The following is a 23,323-nucleotide window of genomic DNA, read 5'->3' on the forward strand; positions in this document are numbered from 1 at the left end:
TGAATGTTGTGCACTGGGCCTCTAGTAGGAAATAAAACTTGACAGAATAAAGGGAGAGAGAGATATTTCCACAGTTATAGCCAGAGATTTTAACACCCTTGCCTCAGCAATTGATAAAATTAGACAAAAAAAATCAGTAAACATATAGAAGATCTGTATGACATTATTAACTACCTTTACTTCATTGATATTTACAGAACACTATAGCCAGCAACTGCAGACTATAGATTCTTTACAAGGTCATTCACCGGGATAGATCAAATACTGGGCCATAAAAACAAGCCTCAACACATTTAGAAAAAGTGAAGGTTTACATAATAAGTTATCTGAGTCCACAGTGGAGTTCCATTATAAATTAATAGCAATAATATGTCCCCAAATGTTTGGAAATTCAACATCACACTTTCTTCTTTGTGTCAAAGAAGAAAACACAAAGGAACTTTAAAAGTATGTGAAATTGAATGATAATAAAAATAAAACATCAAAATTAGTGGGAGGCAGCCAAAGAAGTGATTAGAGGAAGACTTATTGCTTTAAATCATATCAGAAAGAAAAAAGGCATAAAATCAATGCCCTAACAGTCCATCTAAAGAAGCGAGAAAAAGAAAAGCAAAGTAAATCCCAAATAAGTAGTAAAAAGAAATAACAGAGATAAGAGCAGGACAAAATGCAATAGAAAACAAACTATGGAGAAAATGAACAGAGCCATATATTTTTAGAAGAGCAATGAAATGTATAACCTCCAGCAAGACTAACAAGAAGGGGAAGTACACTAATCATCAGCATCAAGAACGAAAGAGGGCTATTGGTATAGATCATGCAGATACTAAAAGAATAATGAGGGGCTACTGTGGGGATCCTTACACCAACAATTTTGATAACGTAAATAAAATTGAAAAATTCCTTGCTAACAAAACAATTGATCAAAACTGACAACAGGTTAAATATAAAATAGGAATAGGCCTATTTCTTAGAAGTGAATTTAATTTACTATAAAAAAAAAAAAAACGTTCCTGAAAACAAAACAAACACAACAAAAGAACAATCCAGGCCCAGATGACTTCATGGGCAAATTCCAGCAAATGTTTAAGGAATGAAACTCGCCAATCTCACACATTTTCAGGAAATAGGGGAGCAGGGAACAATTTCCAATTCATTTTGCGAAGCTAGGATAAACCTGGAAATAAATCTTGATTTAAAAAGTGAAGGTTAAGAAAAAAAGAGAAAATTACAGGAACATATCCCTCATGAACAGTCAGCAAAAATCTTTACCTATCAGCCAGTCAAATCCAGCAACGTATGGTAAGGAAAGGTTTTCTATTGCCTATTCACAGGTGCAGGGCACAGATGTTCAGTGACTTGTATGGCTCCTGTGTTGGGCTCACACAAGCCCACAGACCTTCCTCTGCAATGGCTGCCTGCCTGGTTAAGAGCTGGCCTCACAGTGTAAAGAGGTGTGATGAGGATGCTGGCATTGGAACAGCTAGCCTGCTTCTCTTGTAGAGATTCCAGGCTTAATGAGGGCAGGTTGTGACTGCAGAGGGGGCATGGGGACCTGTTCTTAGGTTCCTCTGGTCCCTTTCTCCTGGTTTTCAGCCCCCACTGCACCCCCATATTTGCTGCAGTTATTGATGGAGGCCATTTTGTGGCTGGAGGACCAATGAGTGTAGGCTCCAGGCCTTGCCTCATGAATGCCTCACCAAGCGCACCCCCATTGCCAGGGCAACACTGACGCCTCCTCACGTGCTCTCCGGATCCAGTCATTTGCCCTGCACCCAGACTGCAGAGATCTGTCTGCCTCATCTACCCGGGGCTTCTAGAAGCCCCGGGAAGCCCACCTGGCCTTAACTCCGAAGGAGCTACCCGGGAGACCCCTGGACTGCGCAGCCCTAGGCCACGATCTTCTGACTCTCCGGCTTCAGGGCTCTGCGGTGGCATCCGCAGTGGGCTCCGCAGCCCGCAGGCGGTACCCCCACCCCCCGCCCCCGCCCCGCGGCAGCGCTTGCAGAGGAGAGAGTCAGCAGGTGACTGGGGACTTCGCTGGGGCCGGACCCCAGAATTACCGCGGGCCAGCGCCCTGGGTAGGGGTCGGATCTCAGCCCGGGCGGGAAGGCAGTGGGGGCGGAGGGGGGTCCTTGGCGGGTGCCGTTGGGGAGGGAGGGAAGGAGAGTTAGGGTACCAGACTGCAGGGGTCTGGGGAGGAGAGGGCTCCTGGCTGCGGGTGGGGGAGGGGCCCTGGACTTGGCTGCGGGGGGCTGCGGCAGCGGGTTTACAGGTCGGCGGCTGCGGGGGCTGCGGCAGCGGGTTTACAGGTTGCCTGTGTCAGAGTAGGAAGCGCAGGAGCTCTAGCCCCGCTCTAGGAAAGAGAGGGTGGGAGCACTCCTGGCTGCGGGCTTTGCAGATGATGGAAGGATAGATAGGGCTCCTGGCTGGGGGTTTGCAGATGATGGAAGAAGGGGCTTCAGTTGCTAGGACCGGATCAGGGGTTTAAGCCCAGACCAAAGGGGTCCTTCTCGTTGCGGAGGTGAGGGGTGCAGTGGGGGATTATGCGGCAGTAGGGGGTGGGGGCGCGAACTGTTCTGGGAGGAGGTTGGGGTGGGCTGTGTGGCACCAACGTTCCTCTCCCCCGCCCCTTTTGCATTCCCAGGCGGCCCCAGCAGAGACTGCGACAGTCTGCGTACCTCTTTCCTATCCCGTCTACTCCCCCCCCCTCTCCCCCCCGCCCCCACGTCTGGGAGATGGCGCTGACGATGCTGCGGGACTGGTGCGGCTGGATGGGCGTGAACTCAAAGCGCGCTGTGCTCATCCTGGGCATCCCTGACGACTGCGAGGAGGAGGACTTCCAGGAGGCCCTGCAGGATGCCCTGTGGCCCCTGGGCAGGTACCGAGTGCTGGGCAATGTCTTCAGAAGGGAGCTTGGGTGCAGGGTCGCCTTGGTTGAGTTTGCTGACAATTTAAACCGAAATCTGATTCCCCGACACATACCAGGCAAGCAAGAGGACTGGACTGTGATCTTCCTGCCTCAGGTCTTTGACTCTGAGTCACAGGATGCACCCAATTTCCCTGCACAGCCCCAAAGGCAAGCGGTGGCTGGCCCCGCTGATGAGGCAGGAGCCGCACAGTGGGTTGGAGCTGCAGATGAAGCAGGAGCCCCCCGTGAGGAGGGAGCTGCAGATGTGGCAGGAGCTGCAGGTGAGGAAGGAGCTGAAGATGTGGTGGGAGTTCCAGGTGAGGCAGGATCTGCAGATGAGGCAGGGGCCTCAGGTGAGAAGGGAGTTGCAGGTGAGGAAGGAGCTGCAGCAGTGTCAGGAGCTGCAGGTGTGGCCTCAGTAGAAGCTCCAGGTGCGAAAGAAGCTGCAGCTGTGTCCGGAGATACAGGTGAGGCAGGAGCTCTAGGCAAGGCAGGAAGTCCAGATGCGGCAGGAGCTGCCGGTGAGGAGGAGACTGTAGATCTGGCAGGAGCTGCAGGCGAGGCAGGAGCTGCAGATGAGGAAGGAGCTGCAGATGTGGCAGGAATTGCAGGTGAGCAAGAAGCTGCAGGGAGAGCAGGAGCTGAAGGTGAGGCAAAGTCAGCAGGTGAGGCAGAAGCTGAAGATATGTTAGAAGCTCCAGGTGAAGAATTAGCTGCAGGTGAGGTAGGAGCTGCAGCTGAGGCAGGAGATGCAGCTGAGGCAGGAGATGCAGCTGAGGCAGGAGATGCAGCCGAGGCAGGAGGTGCAGCTGAGGCAGGAGATGCAGCTGAGGCAGGAGATGCAGCCGAGGCAGGAGGTGCAGCTGAGGCAGGAGATGCAGCCGAGGCAGGAGATGCAGCCGAGGCAGGAGATGCAGCCGAGGCAGGAGATGCAGCTGAGGAGGAAGCCTGGATCCAGCAATGGAATCAGGCCCTGAAGCCTGTGCTGGAAAATATAGCCTACCAGGAACTGAGAGACTTTTCTGGCAACGATCAGCCAGGTCACAAGAATGAGTCCTTTGAGAGCTGGCTGGACCACGCCAACGACATGCTGTACCTGTGGCGCCATATATCAGAAAGGGAGCGGCGGCGGAGGCTGGTGGAGAGCCTGCATGGGCCAGCACAGAATTTCATGTATGGCTTCCTGAATGAAAACCCTGCCATCTCTGCTCAGGACTGCCTGACAGCGCTGGCTCACGTGTTTAAGAACAAGGACACCCAGGCGGTCATGAGGCTGAAGTTTGTGACTTGTGCCCAGCAGCCCCAGGAGAGTCTCTTTGATTATGTGATTCGCCTGGAAGACCTGCTGCACACGGCCATGGAGAAGGAGGCCATCCACCCAGGTGTGGCAGACGAGGTACGGAACGAGCAGGTGCTGATGCGGGCTCGCCCCAACGAGAAGCTCCGGAACAAGCTGAAGAGGATGCACCTGGAGGGGAAACCACCTGGCTTCCTGGAGATGCTTCGGCTCATTCGGGAGTCAGAGGCATGTGAGGCCACTCCGACTACGAGACAGCAGTTTCAGGTGGAAGAAAGGGTCTGGATGGACATTAGAGGACTGGCTGCTGCCCAGGCCACCCTAGCTCATGAAGGTGCTGCCCAGGCTGCCTCAGCCCATGAAGATGTTGGCCAGGTCGCCCCAGCCCATGAAGATGAAGCCCAGACCGCTACAACCCATGAAGATGCAGCCCAGACCGCTATAACCCACGAAGATGCTGTCCAGGCCTCCCCAGCCCATGAAGATGTTGGCCAGGCCGCCCCAGCCAATGAAGATGCAGCTCAGGATGCCCAAGCCAATGAAGATGTTGGCCAGGCCGTCCCAGCCAATGAAGATGCAGCCCAGGCTGCCCTTTCTAAGGAAGATAGTGCCGAGGCCACTCTGGCCAAGGAAGTGGCCATTGAGGCGGGTCCTGCCACTGCTGATCCTGATGAGGCTGCTCCTGAAACCGGGGGTGCCACTGGGGCAGACCCTGCCCCTGAGGATACCACCAAGGCCTCCCCTGCCATTCAGGGAGATGAGAGTGCTCTGGCTCCTGCAGGTCTAGGTCAGGCAGGGCCCTCGCCTGCCCACATGGGCATTGCTTTCGGGGTGGGCTCAGAAGGTCCTGGTGGTGACCCAGAGGGCCTGGCCCAGGAAGAAGATGAGGAGGCTGACGAGCCCCATGAGGAGGAGCTCATTCTCTTCCAGGAGGAGCCAGGAATTGAGGACGGGTCTGGGAAGATGAGTTCCCCCGAGCCCTCCTTCAAGTAAGCTTGGAAGGCTCAGTGGCCTCCTGTTCTCTGGGGCACCAGAGCCCTGGAGGCAGGGGAAGGCCACCTCACCCCACATGGGGAGCAGGGCCCAGGGAAGGGTCTGCCCTGCCCCTTGGTCTCCCACTACTCCCAAGGGGCCCTAATCACCACCATCAGACCTTCCAAGTCATCAAGATGACCATACTTGCCACCAAATGGGATGAGGAGAGGTGCCCACACATGGTAGCACCACACCTGGCCTTAGCCCCAGCCCCTGCCAACTTGGGCAGCTGGCCTGGGAGCACTGCCAAGGCCTCCCTGCCATTCAGGGAGATGAGAATGCTCTGGCTCTTGCAGGTCTAGGTCAGGCAGTGCCTAGGCTGAGCAGCCCATCTCAGCCTAGGAGAGGGGCACCTGAAGACATCTGCCACCCGCGTGGAACTGGGAGACTTTAGGGCCCATCAGAGGAGTGCCAGTCTCTGGACTCCCATCCTCCATCTCCTGGGAGCCCCCAACTCATTTTTTCATAACTCCATAATGACCCATGTGTCAAGTAATCACCACCCCTCTTCACACACACACACACACACACACACACACACACACACACACACAGAGGCCATGCCGCCTGTGCAGAACCACCTGGTGTGTGTGAACCCAGGTGGGTGTCCTGCCCCCCCGACCCCGGGGCAGCCACCTCTCAGCCCCAGCACGTGCTGTGAGCCCCACTGCCAGCCAAGGCTCTGCCAGCTCTTGTCCAGTGTTGTGAGCTCAGCCTCTGCTTTCTCAGTGTAGATTTAGGCCAACCGCTGCTTGTGCTTGTGGAGATGTGTGTGTTCTTCTCTGAGCAGTTCCCCACCACCGCTCCCACCCCGGACGGAGACCCTGAGCCCGGGCCCAGAAGAATGGATGAGAAGAACCAACCAGGGCGCGTCTGGCGCTCACCCAGTGACCTCTCGAAGGAAAAAAATAGACCAGGGACAGAAGGCGGCTGCTGGAGGCTCCACGGGGACTGTGCTCTGATATGCCACCCTGTTGTTCCCTGTGACTCAGTTTCCTCAGCATGCTGGAATATCCCCTGCTGTGTTTTCCAGTGTCTTGTGTCTGTTCAGTGCAGGCCATAGGGCAGAGCCAGGTCCCAACATGTCGTCCAGAGGGGGAGGGAGCCCTGCAGTGAGTGGACATCACCTGTGTCCAATGTCCTACAAAGTCTAATCAAAGGGCCCTCAGGGAGGGGGACTATGGAGGGAGGGCCACAGTGTGGGGACATTTAAGGCACCTCGTTAGGGACCCCAGGAGAAGGGGGTGTGACCTATGGGCTCTATTGGCCTTTAGAAGTTCCTCTCTGTGTTGTCATCCCCTTTCTTCAATGGATTCAATAAATATTTCTCTTCAATAAACATCATTGAATGTTTCAGCTGAGTTTTGGCTCTGCTGTGGGCAACTGAGGGAAGGGTCTGCTGGGGACAGGGTTGGGGAAGAACAGTGGCCTGGGACTCCAAGTCAGAATTGGGGTATGGTAGGGGCAGGGTCCATGGGGGCTGTGAAATCCTCTGGGCTGGATGGCGTAGTTGGCAGGAACAATGGCTAGTTGGTTCTGCAGGAAACTCTGGGATCCCCCAGCAATAATTGGGTTAAACATTGAAGATAGGGGGATGGACAGCAGGCAGGATTGAAGGCCCTAGGTTCTCTGGTAGGATTGTGGGAGCTCAGGGTCAGGGAAGTCATCTGTGTAGTCCGAGACCAGTGGGCCATAGTAGGGCCTGGGAGTGAGGTCAGATGCCCCTGCCAGAAGCTCAGTGCAGGACTCTGGGGTGAGGTGGGGTGATTGCCCACCCCTCTGTGATCAGCCTAACCCTGGCAGCTGACAATTGGCCAGCCTTGGTATAGCCATTGAGAGATACCGGAGGGATGGAGAGCAGACCAGGTGGGTTTCACAGGGCTTATCCCTTGCCAGTGGGGAAGAGAGGCTAAGATGGCTTTATCACTCCTGGATCCTGCCCTTTAACCCCTGGGAACCACAAGCCCACCACAAATTGAGGACGGCCCTCCATAGGTCATTGAACTGATTCCAAGTCTTTGAGAGGCAGACAGAAGGAGGGACTGGGTCCTTCCTGCATGTATTTGAGGAGGGGAAAGTATTGCTGACCCAGAAATGGTGAGAGACTCACTGGGGCTCCCCTTAGTCTGTGCCCAGAGGTGTCCTCCAGCTATTCTGACGACACAGAGTCTCTGACCACCCCCGCAGCACAGATGAAGGGCACAGTCCCCAGAGCAGCTGAAGAGCCAGGGCTCTGAGGCCTGGGCTCCGCAGGAACCATGCATCTGGGGAGACTTGGGCCCTGTGGTGAGGGCTGAGGGCAGTGGAGCTGCAGGGATGGAGCAGCCCCTGGAAGTGCTAGGCACATAGGCAAAGAGGGGCAGTTGCAGTGGGGGGTGTTGGGAAGGAGGTCATGAGGGCCATATCTGCTCTGCCCTCTGAAGCTTCCCCACCAAAGTCCAAAGCTATCATTTGGCACCCTCCCTCTCCGCCCTTTCAAGACCACCATCCTCCTCTAGGCCCCACCGCTGCCTCCTGGAGCCTGGAGCAGGGCCTGCCTCCTGAGCTGCTGTCCCTGCACATGGGAGTTCTTCCCTTGAACACTTTATTATTTTTTTATTATTATTTTAAAATCCTGACTCGAGGATATGTTTTTATTGATCTTAGAGAGGAAGGGAGACAGAGACAGACAGAGAGAGAGAGAGAGAGAGAGAGAGAGAGAGAGAGAGAGAGAGATCAGTGTGAGAGAGAAACATGGATTGGTTGCCTCCTGTACATACCCCTAATAGGGGAAGGAATCCAGATCGAACCTGAAACCTGGGTATCTGTTCTGACTGGGAATCAAACCCTAGACCCCTCGTGCATGTGTTGACCTCCAACCAAATGAGCCACACCCACCAGGGTGTTCCCTTGAACACTTTAGCTGCCTGTACCTTTGGCTGTCCTGCTCCTTCCCCAGCTGTCCATCTGGGCTGGAACTCAGGGCTCCCATTCTCACACTAGAAAGCTTAGGTCCCTATCTCCTTAGCACCTCTTGGGAGCCTTGATTTCCATCACAAAAAGGGAAGATCAGCCCCCTAAGCAGATTGCTTTCTTATTCCAGGATGTGGCTGGGCACATTTCTCTCCAGCAGGGCTGCCAGCCAGCCCCGATGACCACCAAGTACCTTTGGGGCCTGTGGCCCTGTTCCAGGGCACCGTGGTGTTGCATAGACTGGGCCCTAACCTCCCTGAGCTCAGGCTCAGGTGTCCTAACACATGCCCACCTGGGCTCTGCAAAGGCTCAGCCCAGGCTCAGTCCTATGCTGCCTGCCCTCTATGCTGGGCTTTCTGTGACGCTGCTTATGGGAATGTCTCCCCTAAACCCCCACACCTTGCTTCCAGTTCTGCATGGCAGTCTGAGAGCCATGGTCCCACCTGGTCAAATAAGGCACAGTGGACCTGGCCCTATCGGCCCTGAAACCATCAGCTGTATACTCGAAAGGTGCTGAAGCTTAGGGTCCTGGGAGAAGAGTGAGTCCCTCCTTAATGTTGACTGCCCACCAGGCAGTGGGCTGAACAACTGGGCCTGCATCTCTCTGGGAGTCCTCAGAGGAGCCCTGGGGGGAGGTGGACGCTGTTATGACTCCTCTGCTGCAGATGAGGACACCAGGCAAAGGAGGGCTCATGGACCTGCTCAACGCCCCACAGCTCCTTAGTGGAGGTGCTCTCAGCCTGGGCCCTGGAAACACGGCTGAAGGACACTTGAGGTGTGTGGTTAGCAGTGACAGTCCCGGAAACACGGAAACACAGAGGGGGTAGGGCATGGGGGTGGTGGAGATGCCAAGGCCAGAAGGACCGGAAGGGAGAGCAGGAGAGGGGGAGGCAGGGAGGGAGCGACTGAGAAGCAAGCATCATCCCGCCCTCCTTCAGTTGACTCGGGGCCCCAGCAGGCCTAGATGAAACCACCTTCCGCCTCCGTAGGGCACATCTGCTCAGAGGAAGGGCCAAGGACACATCTGGAGGTCTGTTGCTTTTATTTATTTTTTTACCAAGAAGGGCTCCAGGCTCACTGCATTCCCCTCCAGGAGATGGGCCCTGGGGGCAGGGGGAATTCCATGGAGTTTGTTGCCAGCTTGTTCATTCACACTTTGGGATGGCTGTTCTGTTTGGCAGACTCAGTTCCTGTGCCAGCAGCTGGGCACACAGAGGGCGAGGGACCAATGGCAGAGGAGAGAGGCACCCTGATGTAGGTAGGTGGCAGGGACGAAAACAGCCCTCATGGAGGACTCAGTAAGTGCTGGGCACCACCTTAGGACTTCATTGCATGGGCGCTGCTTTACCTGTGGAGTCTTGTGTCCTGTGTTGGAGTGACACAGGCTGAGTACTTGGCATGAGGTATGTGTGATGGCCAAGGCTAATCGACTTTGATTACATGGAACTCAGCCTGGGATTCACAGGGGCTCCCTGAGGGAGATGTGTTCTGAGCTCAGTCTTTTATTTTTTAAATATATTTTATTGATTTTTTTTACAGAGAGGACAGGAGAGGGATAGAGAGTTAGAAACATCGATGAGAGAGAAACATTGATCGGCTGCCTTCTGCACATTCCCCACTGGGGATGTGCCCGCAACCAAGGTACATGCCCTTGACCGGAATCAAACCTGGGACCCTTGAGTCCGCAGGCCGATGCTCTATCCACTGAGCAAAACTGGTTAGGGCTGAGCACAGACTTTTTAAAAAAATGTAGTTTTATTGATTTCAGAGAGGATGGGAGCGGTAAAGAGAGATAGAAACATCAATGATGAAAAAGAAAGATTGATCGCTGCCTCCTGCAAACCCCCTGCTGGGGATCAAGCCCACAACCAGGCATGTGCCCTGACTGGGAATCGAACCATGACCTCCTGACTCATAGATTAATGCTCAACCACTGAACCACGCTGGCTGGGCCTGAGTTCAGTCTTAAAGACCCAGCCAGTTCTAAGGTAGAGGGAGGACTGGGAGAAAGTGTGGCTTGTTCCATCAGAGAGGAGAGGCATGAGTTCCATGACACACGCGTGCCTGGAGTGCCAGGGATGCTGAGAGAGAGAGAACAGAGGTGAAGCATGAGCTGGAGAAGCAAACAGGGATCCATAGTGAGGTTTTTCATAACAGGTAGAGAGCTCTCTCTCTTTCTTTTAAATTAAATTAAAATTGTTCCATTACCTTTTATCCCCTCAATGCCCTCTACCACCTCCACCCATGCCCCTCCACCCCCACAATGGCCATACTGTTGTCCATATCCATGAGTTCTCTCTCCTTTTTCTCTCAATCCCTTCAACCCCCCCCCCCCCCGCCCCAACCCACCCCCTGCCGAAGAGCTGTCTGCATGCTCTCTATCTACGAGTCTGTCTCTCTCTCTTGAAGTTGCTATGGACAGCGCTCTGTGGAAAAATACTCGAGTGGTCTGCATCAGAAAGAGGTTGGCCAGCTCCAGTTGTTGCTAAGGAAACCGCTGCAATTATAAGTCAAGAGTGGCTAGAAAGCAATTTGGAAGGAGGGCGAGATTTTGATAAAACAGAAAGAATCCTTTGATGCATGAAAAATACAGTCACAGAAGATAGCTTTTCTGAGACGCAGGCTGGCCCTCCTGTGCTAGGCAGGCTTTGGGTCTCAGGACCTTTGCTTCCTGGTGTCATGGCCTTTGAATATGTAAAGTTACATGGCAGATGTAATTATGGCTACTAATTGGTAGCCCTTACAATAGGGAGATTATTTTGGATTCCCTGGTGGGTTTTTTACAAGCAGAGTTTCCTCCCCACAGAAGGCACAAGGGGAAGTCAGAGAGGTTTGTAGCTTGTTTGCAGAGGGAGGGGGGATGGATATGAGAAGGAATGTAGGTGGCAGTGGCCCCTAGGATCAGAGAGTGGCCCCCAGAGGACAGCCAACAAGGGAATGGGGACCCCAGACTGACAGCTGCCTGGAACTGGATTCTGCAGACGGACCACCATGATGAACCTGAAAGGATTCTGCTTCAAACCTCCAGAGACAACCCTGGCAGGCCAACACTCTGATTGTAGCTTCTGGAGCTCGGTGGTTCCTGGAGCTCGGACTCAGGGCAACTGTGTGTACTAGCTGGGCATTATTGTAAGTTGCTAAATTGGTAGCCAGCAAGCCCAGACAGTGTAGCTCAGTGGTGAGCATCAACCCATGAACCAGGAGGTCACGGTTAGATTCCCAGTCAGGGCACATGCCTGGGTTTCGGGCACCATCCCTAGTAGAGGGCATACAGGAGGCAGCCGATCAATGATTCTCTCTCATCGTTGATGTTTATCTCTCTCCCTCTTCCTTCCTCTCTAAAATCAATCAAAAAATATATTTTAAAAAATTGGTAGCCAGCATAACACTCCCCTAGTAAGTGCAGCTTCTTCCTATGGGTGTGGCCGGTAGGTGTGGCTTTCTCCTCACTGCCCAGGCCCCAAGGCATGGTGGGTGCTGGGCCCAGTGTCTCTCAGTCTCCTGGCTCCCTTTGGTAAACTTCCAACTGTTTTCCTGGCTCAAATTACTACTGTGGTTACAACAACGCAATGTTTTCTTCGTCACTTGTCTTTCTTTACAAGGTGTCCCTCTCTAAATTCACTAACCAAGCTCATTTCATTTGTAGCCGCATTTCTCATCATCATAAGCTGCATCTTTAAATATCTGTGAGGCCCCACATTTTAGAAGATTTTAGAGTTATAGAGGACTCCACTTTTCTTCCTTTTTTTGTTGTTGTTGTTTGTTTGTTTTTGTTAATCTTCACTCGAGGATATTTTTCCATTGATTTTTTTTAGAGTGGAAGGAAAGGAAGATACAGAGAGAGAAACATCAATTTGAGAGAGACATATCAATTGGTTGCCTCCTGCACTCGCCCTGACTGGGCCGGAGATCAAGCCTGAAACCGAGGTACATACGTGACCTTGACCAGAATCGACCCCAGGACCATTTAGTCCTCGGGCGGATGCTCTATCCACTGAGCCAAACTGGCCAGGGCTTTCCTCTTTCTTGTCCTCCGTACCCCCTCCTCTCTTGGACTTTAGAATTGGTTCTAAAACATGCAGGTCCAGATTGTTCTCCCCACCTGCAGCATCTGAATAGGACTGACTTATAGGAATGTGAACTCACTCCTCCAGCCCAGCAAGAAATTTAACAATAGAAGACCCAGTTCTCCAAGTAACATTTCCATGTACTTGGCGATAAATAGCAACAATGCCATGAGGAAATTCAAGGTTTGGTCCTGGAAACCTTCTTGGTTCTTTATTGTCATGGACCAAAATATGAAATTGGCTTCCTTGATTTGACCCCATGGTTTTAACACATGCCTCTTTTTCTTATAATTTCTCTAACTTGTCATTGTCCATCATTATGGGTTGAATTGCGTCCCCTTAAGACAGTGGTTCTCAACCTTCTGGCCCTTCCTCATGTTGTGACCCAACCATAAAATTATTTTCGTTGCTACCTCATAACTGTAATGTTGCTACTGTTATGAATCATAATGTAAATATCTGATATGCAGGATGGTCTTAGGCAACCCATGTGAAAGGGTTGTTCGACCGCCAAAGGGGTTGCGACCCACAGGTTGAGAACCGCTGCCTTAAGAGGATGTGTTAGAGTCCTAAGCCCCAGTGCTTCAGAATGTGACCTTATTTGGGGACAGGCTCTTCACAGAGATAATCGAGTTGTCATGAGACATTAGGGTGGCCCCTAATTCAATAGGTTGGGTGGAAATTTGGAAACACACACATGCACACCCAGGGAAAACACTTTGTGAAGATTGGAGTGATGCTGCCACAAGCCCAGGAAGTCCCAAAAACTAGGAGAGCAGATCCTCTCTTAGTGCCCTCAGAGGCTCATGGCCTTGCTGACACCTCGATCTTCAGACGGTGGGACAAGAAACGTCTGTTGTTTGAACCACTCAGTTTGTGATATGTTGTTACAGCGGCCCTAGCAAACTAATACACCCCATTTCTTTCTTTTTTTTAACTGGGGCTAATTTATTTATTTATTTTTTAAAAATATTTTTATTGATTTCAGAGAGAAAGGGAGAGGGAGAGAGATGGAAACATCAATGATGAGAGAATCATTAATCGGCTGCCACCTGCATGCCCTACACAAGTGATGGCGAACCTTTTGAGCTTGGCGTGTCAGCATTTTGAAAAACCCTAACTTAACTCTGGTGCCATGTCACACATAGAAATTTTTTGATATTTGCAACCATAGTAAAACAAAGATTTATATTTTTGATATTTATTTTATATATTTAAATGCCATTTAACAAAGAAAAATCAACCAAAAAAATGAGTTTGTGTGTCATAGGTTCGCCATCACTGCCCTACACTGTGGATCGAGTGTACAACAACCCAGGCATGTGCCCTGACTGGGAATTGAACTGTGACCTCCTGGTTCATAGGTTAATGCTCAACCACTGTGCCACGATGGCCGGGCTACAACCCATTTCTTTATCTCAGGCAGTTTTTAAGCTGAAGCCATAATTCCTTATTTATAGTGTCACTAGAGGCCCAGGGAGCAGGCTTAAGCCGCGATCTGGCCTCCCTCTGAGGGAGGCGACCTGGAGATCAGGGGAAGGTGCTGCCCCCATCACCCCGCCACTGCTGCTGCCGCCGGCTGCCGCAGCTGCCTGCCCTCGGCCCTCACTGCCGCAGCTTCGTCCAGAAGAAAGTTCGGCTGTCTGATCTAATTAGCATATTATGCTTTTATTATTATAGATTTGCTGCTTAATAACAGGAAAACGTTCTGAGCAATTCATAGTTGGTGATTTTGACATTGTGCAAACATCAGAATGCACTTACACAAACCTAGATGGTACAGCCTACTACACACCTAGGCTGTGTGGTGTAGCCTATTGCTACTAGGCTACAAGCCTGCACAGCACATCACTGTACAAAACAACATGAGATTAAGTCAAGAACAGGCGAAAACGATGCAATGTGAGATTACATCAAGCACAAGATTAAACTATGCAATCAAGGGACGAGGTAAACACCAGATGGATGAGGCTGCTGCTGGTATAACAGGCGTGCTGTCTCACAGCAAACTGTTTTATAATGAGAAAGAGTACACTCTAAAATCACAATAAAACGTTTAGTATAGTAAATACAGAAGCCAGTAGCATGGTTGTTTATTATCATTATCAAGTAGTATGTACTGTACATGATCGTATGCACTAGACTTTGATATGACTGGCAGTGCAGTAGGTTTGTCTACACCACAAACACATGACAAATGGGTTTCACTGACATTATGACAGCTATGCTGTAACTAGGTGATGGGAATTTTTCAGCTCCTTTATCATCTCATGGGACCACTGCTGTATATGCGGTGCATCATTGACCAAAACATCATTATGCGGTGCACAACTGTATTTCATCTATATGCCCTTCCCATATAAAAACAGAGAGGATTTTAAAAGCAAGGCATAGGCATTGTTGGTGCTGATATCTGGTGTTTTGCATGGATTACAAAAGTCTTCCATGCTTGCCCTCCTAACTTTGCATTCTGTGGCTCCTACAACATTGTCAAGGAGAAAAAACATAAAGTCACCTTTAAAAGAGGAGGGTACCTCCCCCGCACCCCATAACCTAATATACCATGGAAGATTTTTGCTTCCTTCCACTGTGGAGCATCAGATTCAGCAGGTCTTTTAACCTTTTGGTCTCAGGATCCCTTTGCACACATAAAATCCATTGAGGACCCCAAAGAGCTCTAGTTTATATAGGTCAGGGGTCCTCAAACTTTTAAAACAGGGGGCCAGTTCACTGTCCCTCAGACCGTTGGAGGGCCGGACTATAGTTTTAAAAAAAACTATGAACAAATTCCTATGCACACTGCACATATCTTATTTTGAAGTAAAAAAACAAAACAGGAACAAATACAATATTTGTATTTGCATGTGGTCCGCGGGCCGTAGTTTGAGGACCCCTGAAGGTTATACATATCAGCATTTACTGTATTGATTTAAAATGAGAAATTTAAAAAAATATTTTTCATTCATTTAAAGATAACAGTAATAAAACCCTTCCTTGGTAACATGAAAACCATATTTCATGAAAACAATCTATACTTTACAAAACAAATAATAATTAGTGGGAAAAGTGGCATCGTTTTATACTTTTGCAACTCTCTTTGATGCCTGGATTAATAGGAGATTGAACTAGTATGTCTGGCTAAGTAATCATATCTGTTTCTGACTTCAGTCTGCCATGATATCATACTTGGGTGAGCTCTGAAAAACTCCACGTGGCCCTTGGGAATTTGGGAATGAGAGTGTAAAACGCATAAACATCTTAGGATCATCTGATCTCATGGATCCCTGCTTCAAATGTTCTTAAGGACCCCGCCTCCCCCCGCCCCCCGAGTTTCCCAGCATCTGCTCTGAGAACTGCGGTGTTATTCCATATTTCTTGGGTCCTGGGGATATATTTATTGCACTGATCCTGGCCACCGTTAGCATTAATCATACAGTTTATGCTTACGGATGCTCGTCGCTCCACCATCATCCTGTCTCCTGCTGTTACTGCGTGGAAAGCAAGCTGGAGCAGCATGGGTGAGCCAAAAGATAAGAATGAAAGAACGGTCAGGCCAGGGCTATGGAGGGATCAGAAACTTGGGTGGGATGGAGTCATGCATTTATCAACAGGCATTTCTTTGAGCCTGTTCTTACTTCTGGGCATAACAAGATAAATAGGACAAGGCCATTTTCCTAGAAAAAGTAAAACCGCAGCACAGGGAACAGATAAAGATGAAAGTAAGTATGCATAAGACCATGAGATCATTGCTACATGGCATAGCAACAGGACAGGCAGATTATTGCAGGGTGGATGGGTCAGAGAATGCCATTTCCTTGGGCGGATCTGGAGGATTTTCTTAGGGCGATCTGGGAGGGAGACATTCCAGATAGAGCAAAGGACGTGCCACAAAGCACGCAAGCAGGACCGTATCTCCACTATTGAAGGCACTGTCAGCATGGGGTGGGCTGTGAGATGAAATGGAGGCCTGGAAACTTTCAGAAATGCAAATTCTCAGGGCCCACCCCACTCCAGACACTTGGGGAGTGGGGCCCAGCACTCTGAGTTTTAATAAGATCTCTAAGTAGTTCTGACAAAGAAGAAAGTTCTAGAATCCTTGCAGCCCAGCATTGGGTGAAGACTACAGATTTTTGCGCGGCTGTCTAGATTCTAAGCCCAGTTTCAATGCTTAGCAGCCTTGTTCTTTGCAGCAATACTCAACCTTTTTTTAAAATTTAACTTTTAAAATATAACTTCCTTGTTGAAAGTATTACATATGTCCCCTTCCCCCCATATTGATCCCCTCCAGCCTTCCCCTCCTCGCCCTCCCGCCCCAGGCCTTCACTGCCCTATTGTCTGGGTCCAATTACTCAACCTTTTTGAAGCTAAGTTTCTGAAACTACAAAATGACCATAATAAAGATCTTTTCCTGATAGGTGTGCAGGATGGGACGTGCATTCAGGCTGGTCTCAGACATCGCCCTCAGCAGATGCTGCAGGCTGCTTCCGGGAGCACGGTCAGTGTGTGAGCTGACACCCTGGGGAGCCCACCTTGCTCGCCCTTGGCCATATGACTGCCTTGGATATGAAACTGGGAGCACTCAGCATGTCCCGTTGCTCAGTTGACTTGCTTGTTGGTGATTAGCCACTTCACCCCAATAAACACTATGACCTTCCCTCTTAGGTCCTCGGTTTCCTCATTTGTAGCACGGAGATCATGAAATGCACTTAGGGTGGAGCGCGGGAGAGAGGTTTCTTCCTTGGCTGCTGGGATTGTCCTTCCTCAGCATCATCCCTTAGCAGGGGCACTCTTGCGGGCCAGGCACTGTGCCCACCCCTCCTTGGCACCCTGCACCATGCCAGAAGCACTGTTGTGGGAAGAAGCCCTGAGGTTTTCCCAGAGGGGCTGCTGAAGACTTGCCTCTCTCCTGCTCCTGCCTAGTCTCTGGACATGCTGCCTCAGCCCAGCTTTCTGCTGCCCCTCCAGCTCCTGTGAGTGTGGGTCAGGACCCACGAGGACCTGAGGGGCTGGACGGCCTGTTGCCACTTGGGTGAAAAGGTGGAGTCTGGAGCCTTTGGGCAGTACAACCCAGGGTGTTTTGGGTTTTTTTAATCCTCACCTAAGGACATTGTTATTTTAAAATATAATTTTAGTGATTTCAGAGAGGAAGGGAGAGGGAGAGAGAGATAGAAACATCAACGATGAGAGGGCATCATTGACCGGCTGTCTCCTGCTTGTCCCCAACTCGGGATCGAGCCCACAACCCGGGCATGTGCCCTTGACCATAATTGAACCCGGGATTCTTCAGTCGGCAGGTCAATGCACTATCCACTGAGCCAAACTGGCTAGGGCCCATGGTGTTTTGGAGACCTGGTGAGCTCCCTGAGCCTTCCCAGCACCGAGGCTCTGATGCAGGACAGGGCTGATTCCCACGGAACAGGGTTGCAGCCCATATCCTCAAATCAGACTCGCAGGGATGGGGCTTTGGAGTCTGCATTTTAGTCACAAGGGGCGGGGGGAAATGCTGAAAAACACTGCGGAACCCCCCACAGGTCAGCACTGGCAGACTTCTCCAGCAAGCTGTCATTCCAAGGTCATGGGGCAGCACAGACAAGGTTAAGGCCTTGGAAGATGGCCTTTGAAAGCTGCAGACAATTTTGGAATTGACTCCAAACTCCTGAGTATAATTTTAGAGCATAATTTTTTCTGTTTGATCAGCTTTAAATCCTTCAGAATGACAAGTCTGTAAGTGATGTGTTCAGTAGCCAGGTAACTGGAAGCCATTCTTGGTAACGAGGTGTGCAGAACCCCTGGTGTGGATGTGTGGAGTGTAGCACTGGAATTGAATGACCCATGTCCAGAATAAATAAATAAATATGTGTGTGCTAAGGAGAAACGGGGCGGGTGGGGAGGGGAAAGGTCACTGGATGATAGACTCATTGCTAGTGAATATGTGAGGTGACATAGTTTGCTAAGGGCAGGTCCTCTGGGCCAGGATGAGTCTGAACTCCATGACCAAACTGCACAGGAATTATAATAACGGTGAGCACTGACTAATCATGAAGCAACAGGCAACTTGTGAAATCTTCTGTGCAGGGTATTTGGTCAACACCTCACAAGAACCAGCATGACCATTTTTTTCAGATGAAAACATGGAGACAGACAGTTTGGGTGATTTCCAAAGGTCACACAGCTGGCCTCTGGTAGGGCCAGGAATTCACTCACGTCCTCTTCCTCCTTACCTGTGCTCTGCGACAACCATTTTCCTGTGTAGACATTACTTCTTGAGGTTATTCACCCTGGCATCATTTTAGAATATGTACGATTTAACAAGTTCAACTTCATGAGTATCTACTCTGCGAGTGCACATTCTGGTGCTCAGAATATGGGAGATTGAAAATGAATGAGTGCTGTTGCCTGCTCACTCTCTCACTTATCAGCAAGAATTGATTATTGAGCTCCTACTGTGTGCCAGGCAGTGTTGTGTTAGGCTCTGACGACATTGAGCACAGTGAGCAAAAATCCACATAGTCTCTTGCCTCTCTGAGTCTGCAGGCCAGTAACCCCCAAATTCGATGTACAGGTATAGCCCTGAAGTGGAGAGGCTCTTGGCAATGTATTATAGTATGTCCTGCACTAGAAAATATCGACAAACTAGACATTTAAAAATGATGTAAGAACAATAGAAATATGCTATTTGCCCTTCTTCTGCCCCCACCCACCCGGGGCCCACCACCTGGTTTGTAGACTGCTGACCTGAGGACTGGCCATAGACCGAGTGAGTGGCATTCGGAGTTGGGGAAGCGTGTTGAGAAAAGCAGGCCAAGGAAGGAAGCCTGGGGTGTAGAAAGGGCTCCTCTCTGCCCAGTACCTCATTCATTCATTCACTCATTCATTCTCCAGTCTTGGCCTTACATGTGGGCCTATGGTACCAACTCCAGAACTTTTGTCCTGCCTTATGGGCTGTTGTTAACAATGACTTAGATTGATCCTCTCCTCATTGGCTTTCTTACTTAGATTAAACATTTCTTTGAGCATTTATTTGGTGCATCATCCCTCCTTGGCCTGGGCAATTCCTACTTATTATGTCCATTTCAGTTTAAATAGGTCCCAGGCCCAGCCAGCGTGGCTCAGTGGTTGAGTATCGACCTATGAACCAGGAGGTCACAGTTCCATTCCTGTCATGGCATATGCCTGGGTTGTGGGCCCGATCCCCAGTGGAGGGTGTGCAGGAGGCAGCCGATCCATGATTCTCTCTCATCATTGATGTTTCTATTTCTCTCTCCCTCTCCCTTCCTCTCTGAAATCAATAAAAATATGTTTTTGAAAACATAAAGAGTTCCCAGGAGGCCTCCCCTATCTGCTGAGCAAGGGGAGGTGCCCTTGCTGTCCTCCCTCCTATAATCCCCTGGTTTACCCTATCTTGAATCTTTGCAGCACACATCCTGTGATTTCCTTGGCTTGGGTAACTCCTACTTATTATGTCAATTTCGGTTTAGAGAGTTCCCAGGAGGCCTTCCCTATGTGCTGAGTAAGGGGAGGTGCCGATGCTGTCCGCCCCCCTATAATCCCCTGGCCTGCCCCATCTGGAAACTTAACAACAACACATCCTGTGATTTTTCACGTGCATAATGTAAGTGTTCTGAAAAAGCTTGTTGAATGAATAAATGTGTCTCTATGCTGAAATAAACAAAGAGGCTTTCCTTTACGAAAACACCAGAACTCAATTTGGAGACCGACTGGAATAACTTAGTTTACATTCCCACTTCTTCACAGGCCGGAAAAGAAATACCAGTGCTCCCACTGATGGGAACCCTGCTTTTTTCCCAATCCAAACAACAAAAATGTTTTTTTCCTACGTGTGTGCATATACTTTTTTTCTCAGCACAGAGCCCTGTTGAGGGGATGGGGTTTTGTTAATGCTCCCTGGCCATTTGAAGAAGAGGGAGGGGTCCATGGAGGCACACTCAAGTGAGCAGGGTTGGGAGGCAGGGGGTCGGGGGGGTAGTTCATAGTAGGCTTGTGAGCTGGGGCTGCTAAAGGAGCCAGTCCCTGGAGGTTCTCAGTTCATGCACTGCGGCTGGCCACTGGCCGGCCACAACAGGTCAGGCTGCGTGGGCTAAGCATTTCTGGGTGCACTAGACGAAAAGACTTTTCTTTCAGTAATTGCCAAGGTCTATATTTGCTTAAGCGACTTCTAGCAGGTCAGGGAAGTGACTGTTTATAAAACAGCAGTAGCTGAGCTATTTCTTCAGGCTTCTTTGCCTTGTCCTGGATCTTCTTTCCGTGGTTTCAGGATTTTGTCGTGGGGCTGCGGGCCCAGCTGGTACTTCGTCCACAGAACCGTTAGATATTGCCTCCAAGATGGCTGCTGGTCAGAAATGTTGGCACAAGGTGGTTTTAACAGGCTGTCAGTGTTTCTCAAATCCCTCTGGTTGGAATCTCTCCTTTTGACTTGTAACATGGAGTGGTAGTGAGCTGAGATTCGAATTCTTAGCTAGTTTTTCTTGTTCCTTTTAAAACATTTTTTAAATTTTATTTTTAAATACAGAGAGGAAGGGAGAGGGAGAGAGAAACATCAATGATGAGAGAGAATCATTGATTGGCTGCCTTCTGCATGCCTCAAACTGGGGATCAAACGCACAACCCAGGCATGTGCCCTGCCAGGGAATCGAACTGTGACCTCCTGGTTGATAGGTTGACACTCAAACCACTGAACCACACTGGCCGGGCTAAAACATTTTTAATGGTGGTAAAATACACATAAAATTTACCACCTTAAGCATTTTAAGTGGACAGTTTAGTAGTGTTAAGTACATTCAGTGTTGTATAACCAAACTCCAGACCTTTTTCATCTTGCATGACTGAAACTCTTGTCCCCATTAAATACTAACTGTTCATCCCTCTACCCAGCCCCTAGTACCCACCATTCTACTTTCTGTCTTTATGAATTTGACTACCCTAGGGACCTCACAGAAGTGAAATCACATACTGTTTGTCCTTTTGTGTCTGCTTATTTCACTTAGCACAATGTCCACAAGGTTCATCCATGTTGTAGCGTGTGGCAGAATGTCCTTTCTTTTTCTTTCTTTCTTTCTTTTCTTTCCTTTCCTTTCCTTTCCTTTCCTTTCCTTTCCTTTCCTTTCCTTTCCTTTCCTTTTCTTTTCTTTTCTTTTCTTTTTTCTAATCCTCACTTGAGGACATTTTTGCATTGATTTTCAGAGAGAGTGGAAGGGAGTGGGGAGAGACACACACAGAGAGAAGCATCAATGTGAGAGAGAGATATCAATTGGTTGCCTCCTGCACACACCCTGACTAGGGCTGGGGATCGAGCCTGCAACTGAGGTACTTGCCCTTGACCAGAATTAAACCCAGGGCCCTTCAGTCTGTGGGCTGACACTCTATCCACTAAGCCAAACCAGCTAGGACAGGAAAGTTTTATTGAATTATACATTTTAGTATTTGTTCTTTGCTTTGGCTTTAATCTTTGGGGACTCCTATTATATGTATTAGATTTTTTGGGGCCTGTCTTCTGTATTAGTAATTTTCTCTCAAATCCTCTTCATCTCTTTACTCATCTTTCTTCCTTACAAATTCCCTTATTTTTCTTCTATTTCTCTTAAGCCACAATCTGCTGTATTTACTCACTCCTGGACTCCTTTAAAATTAGTCTGAATTTCAGAAATTAAAAAAAAAATCTTTTAAATCTTTTATCTTTAATTACGTTAATTCTATCATCTCAGTTTTGAGTTTTTCTAATTCTGATGTATGTTGTTCTTTTGCATCTTCTATAATTTTATTAATGCCTTTAGCTTGCTTTACAAATGGATTGTAGTCCCATGTGTTTTGTGCACATATCTTTCTGGGATGCTTCTGGTGTCTAGAGGGACATTATTCCGCTTTGTATTCTCTCTTTTATTTTAATAACTTTGTATGAGATTTCCCTTTGATCTTCTTCTGTTACTCATTTTCACCCAAAATTAGTTTTCCTGCACTTGTAGAAAGGAGGTAAAGGATAGATTTTCGATTTTTCCATATGAAGTCCGCCCTCTTCTGTTGATTTTGAGAACTGTTACACTATGCCAGCTTGTGATTTTCTCCATTTGTTCTCTTCCCTCACATTTATCTGGAACTTCTCTTTTCTTTGCCCCTAGTGTTCCTGTCTTGCTTCACCTGTATTCTATTCCCAGTAGTTTCTCCTCACTGCAAGTCTTCGTCCTGGAAGTGGGTTTTGAGGGATAATTGGGCCTAGTCTGTCCCAGCCTCTTTAGACCTTTACGGTGATGGCAAGCCCTCCCTAGCTTCTGACTTCTGGAACACTGTGGGTTCCTGGAACAAAGGCCATCTGCCCCTTCCTCTCTGTGTGCCCAGTTGCTGACACAGGGGCTGGCCTCACAGAAAAGAACAGCTACCCGAGGGGTGAATGAATAGGTCAGCAGCAAACCCCCACACAATGCCCCCCAAGACCCATCTCCTGGAGGGGAAAGCACTAGGCCTGAGGCCCTTCTTGGTAAACAATGAAAGTAACAGACCTCCAGATGTGTCCTTGGCCCTTCCTCTGAGCAGGTGTGCCCTACAGAGGTGAAAGGTGGTTTCATCTAGGTCTGCTGGGGCCCCGAGTCACCTGAAGGAGGGCAGGATGATGCTTGCTTGCCTCTCAGTCACTGCCTCCTTCCTTCCCTCTCCTTCTCCCTCCCTCTAACCTGCTCTCCCTCCAGGTCCTTTTGGCCTTGGCATTCCACTGGCCCCCAGGCATCTCCCCCTCTTTGGGGGGTTTCTAGAGACCTGTATCAGCAGGCACTTTCCCACAGTCAGAGCCCAGGGCTCTGAGGTATGTGGGGGGCTTGCCCTCAGTCCCCAGGTACCAGGGGTCTTTGCCCCTCCCCAGTGTGGCTTGGCTCTTCCCCCACATGTTCCCACTATTGCCCCTGCTGGAGCCTCCCAGAGGCCACTTGAGCTACTCTACCTGTCCTTCTGATAATCCAGGGGATTTGCCTGGCGCAGCTGTGGGGGGCAGGGGGGAGAGGCATGCATATCTCCTGCCCCTCTCAAGGGCCCCTTTCCTCCATCTACTCCCTCTTC

At 49.7% G+C, this 23,323-nt stretch overlaps 1 protein-coding gene across 1 annotated transcript; it reads left to right on the top strand.

Annotated features, from left to right (window-relative positions):
- The first annotated feature begins 1,689 nt into the window (after positions 1 to 1,689).
- LOC118654767 (paraneoplastic antigen Ma6F-like) lies at positions 1,690 to 6,596 on the top strand. Its single transcript, XM_036306209.1, has 2 exons — positions 1,690 to 2,081; positions 2,648 to 6,596. The coding sequence occupies exon 2, from the start codon at positions 2,739 to 2,741 to the stop codon at positions 5,199 to 5,201; it is 2,463 nt and encodes an 820-aa protein (XP_036162102.1). The 5' UTR covers positions 1,690 to 2,081; positions 2,648 to 2,738; the 3' UTR covers positions 5,202 to 6,596.
- The last annotated feature ends 16,727 nt before the right edge of the window (positions 6,597 to 23,323 follow it).

Source organism: Myotis myotis, unplaced genomic scaffold (assembly GCF_014108235.1).
Source record: "Myotis myotis isolate mMyoMyo1 unplaced genomic scaffold, mMyoMyo1.p scaffold_m19_p_4, whole genome shotgun sequence".
In the NCBI taxonomy this organism is placed as follows: domain Eukaryota; kingdom Metazoa; phylum Chordata; class Mammalia; order Chiroptera; family Vespertilionidae; genus Myotis; species Myotis myotis.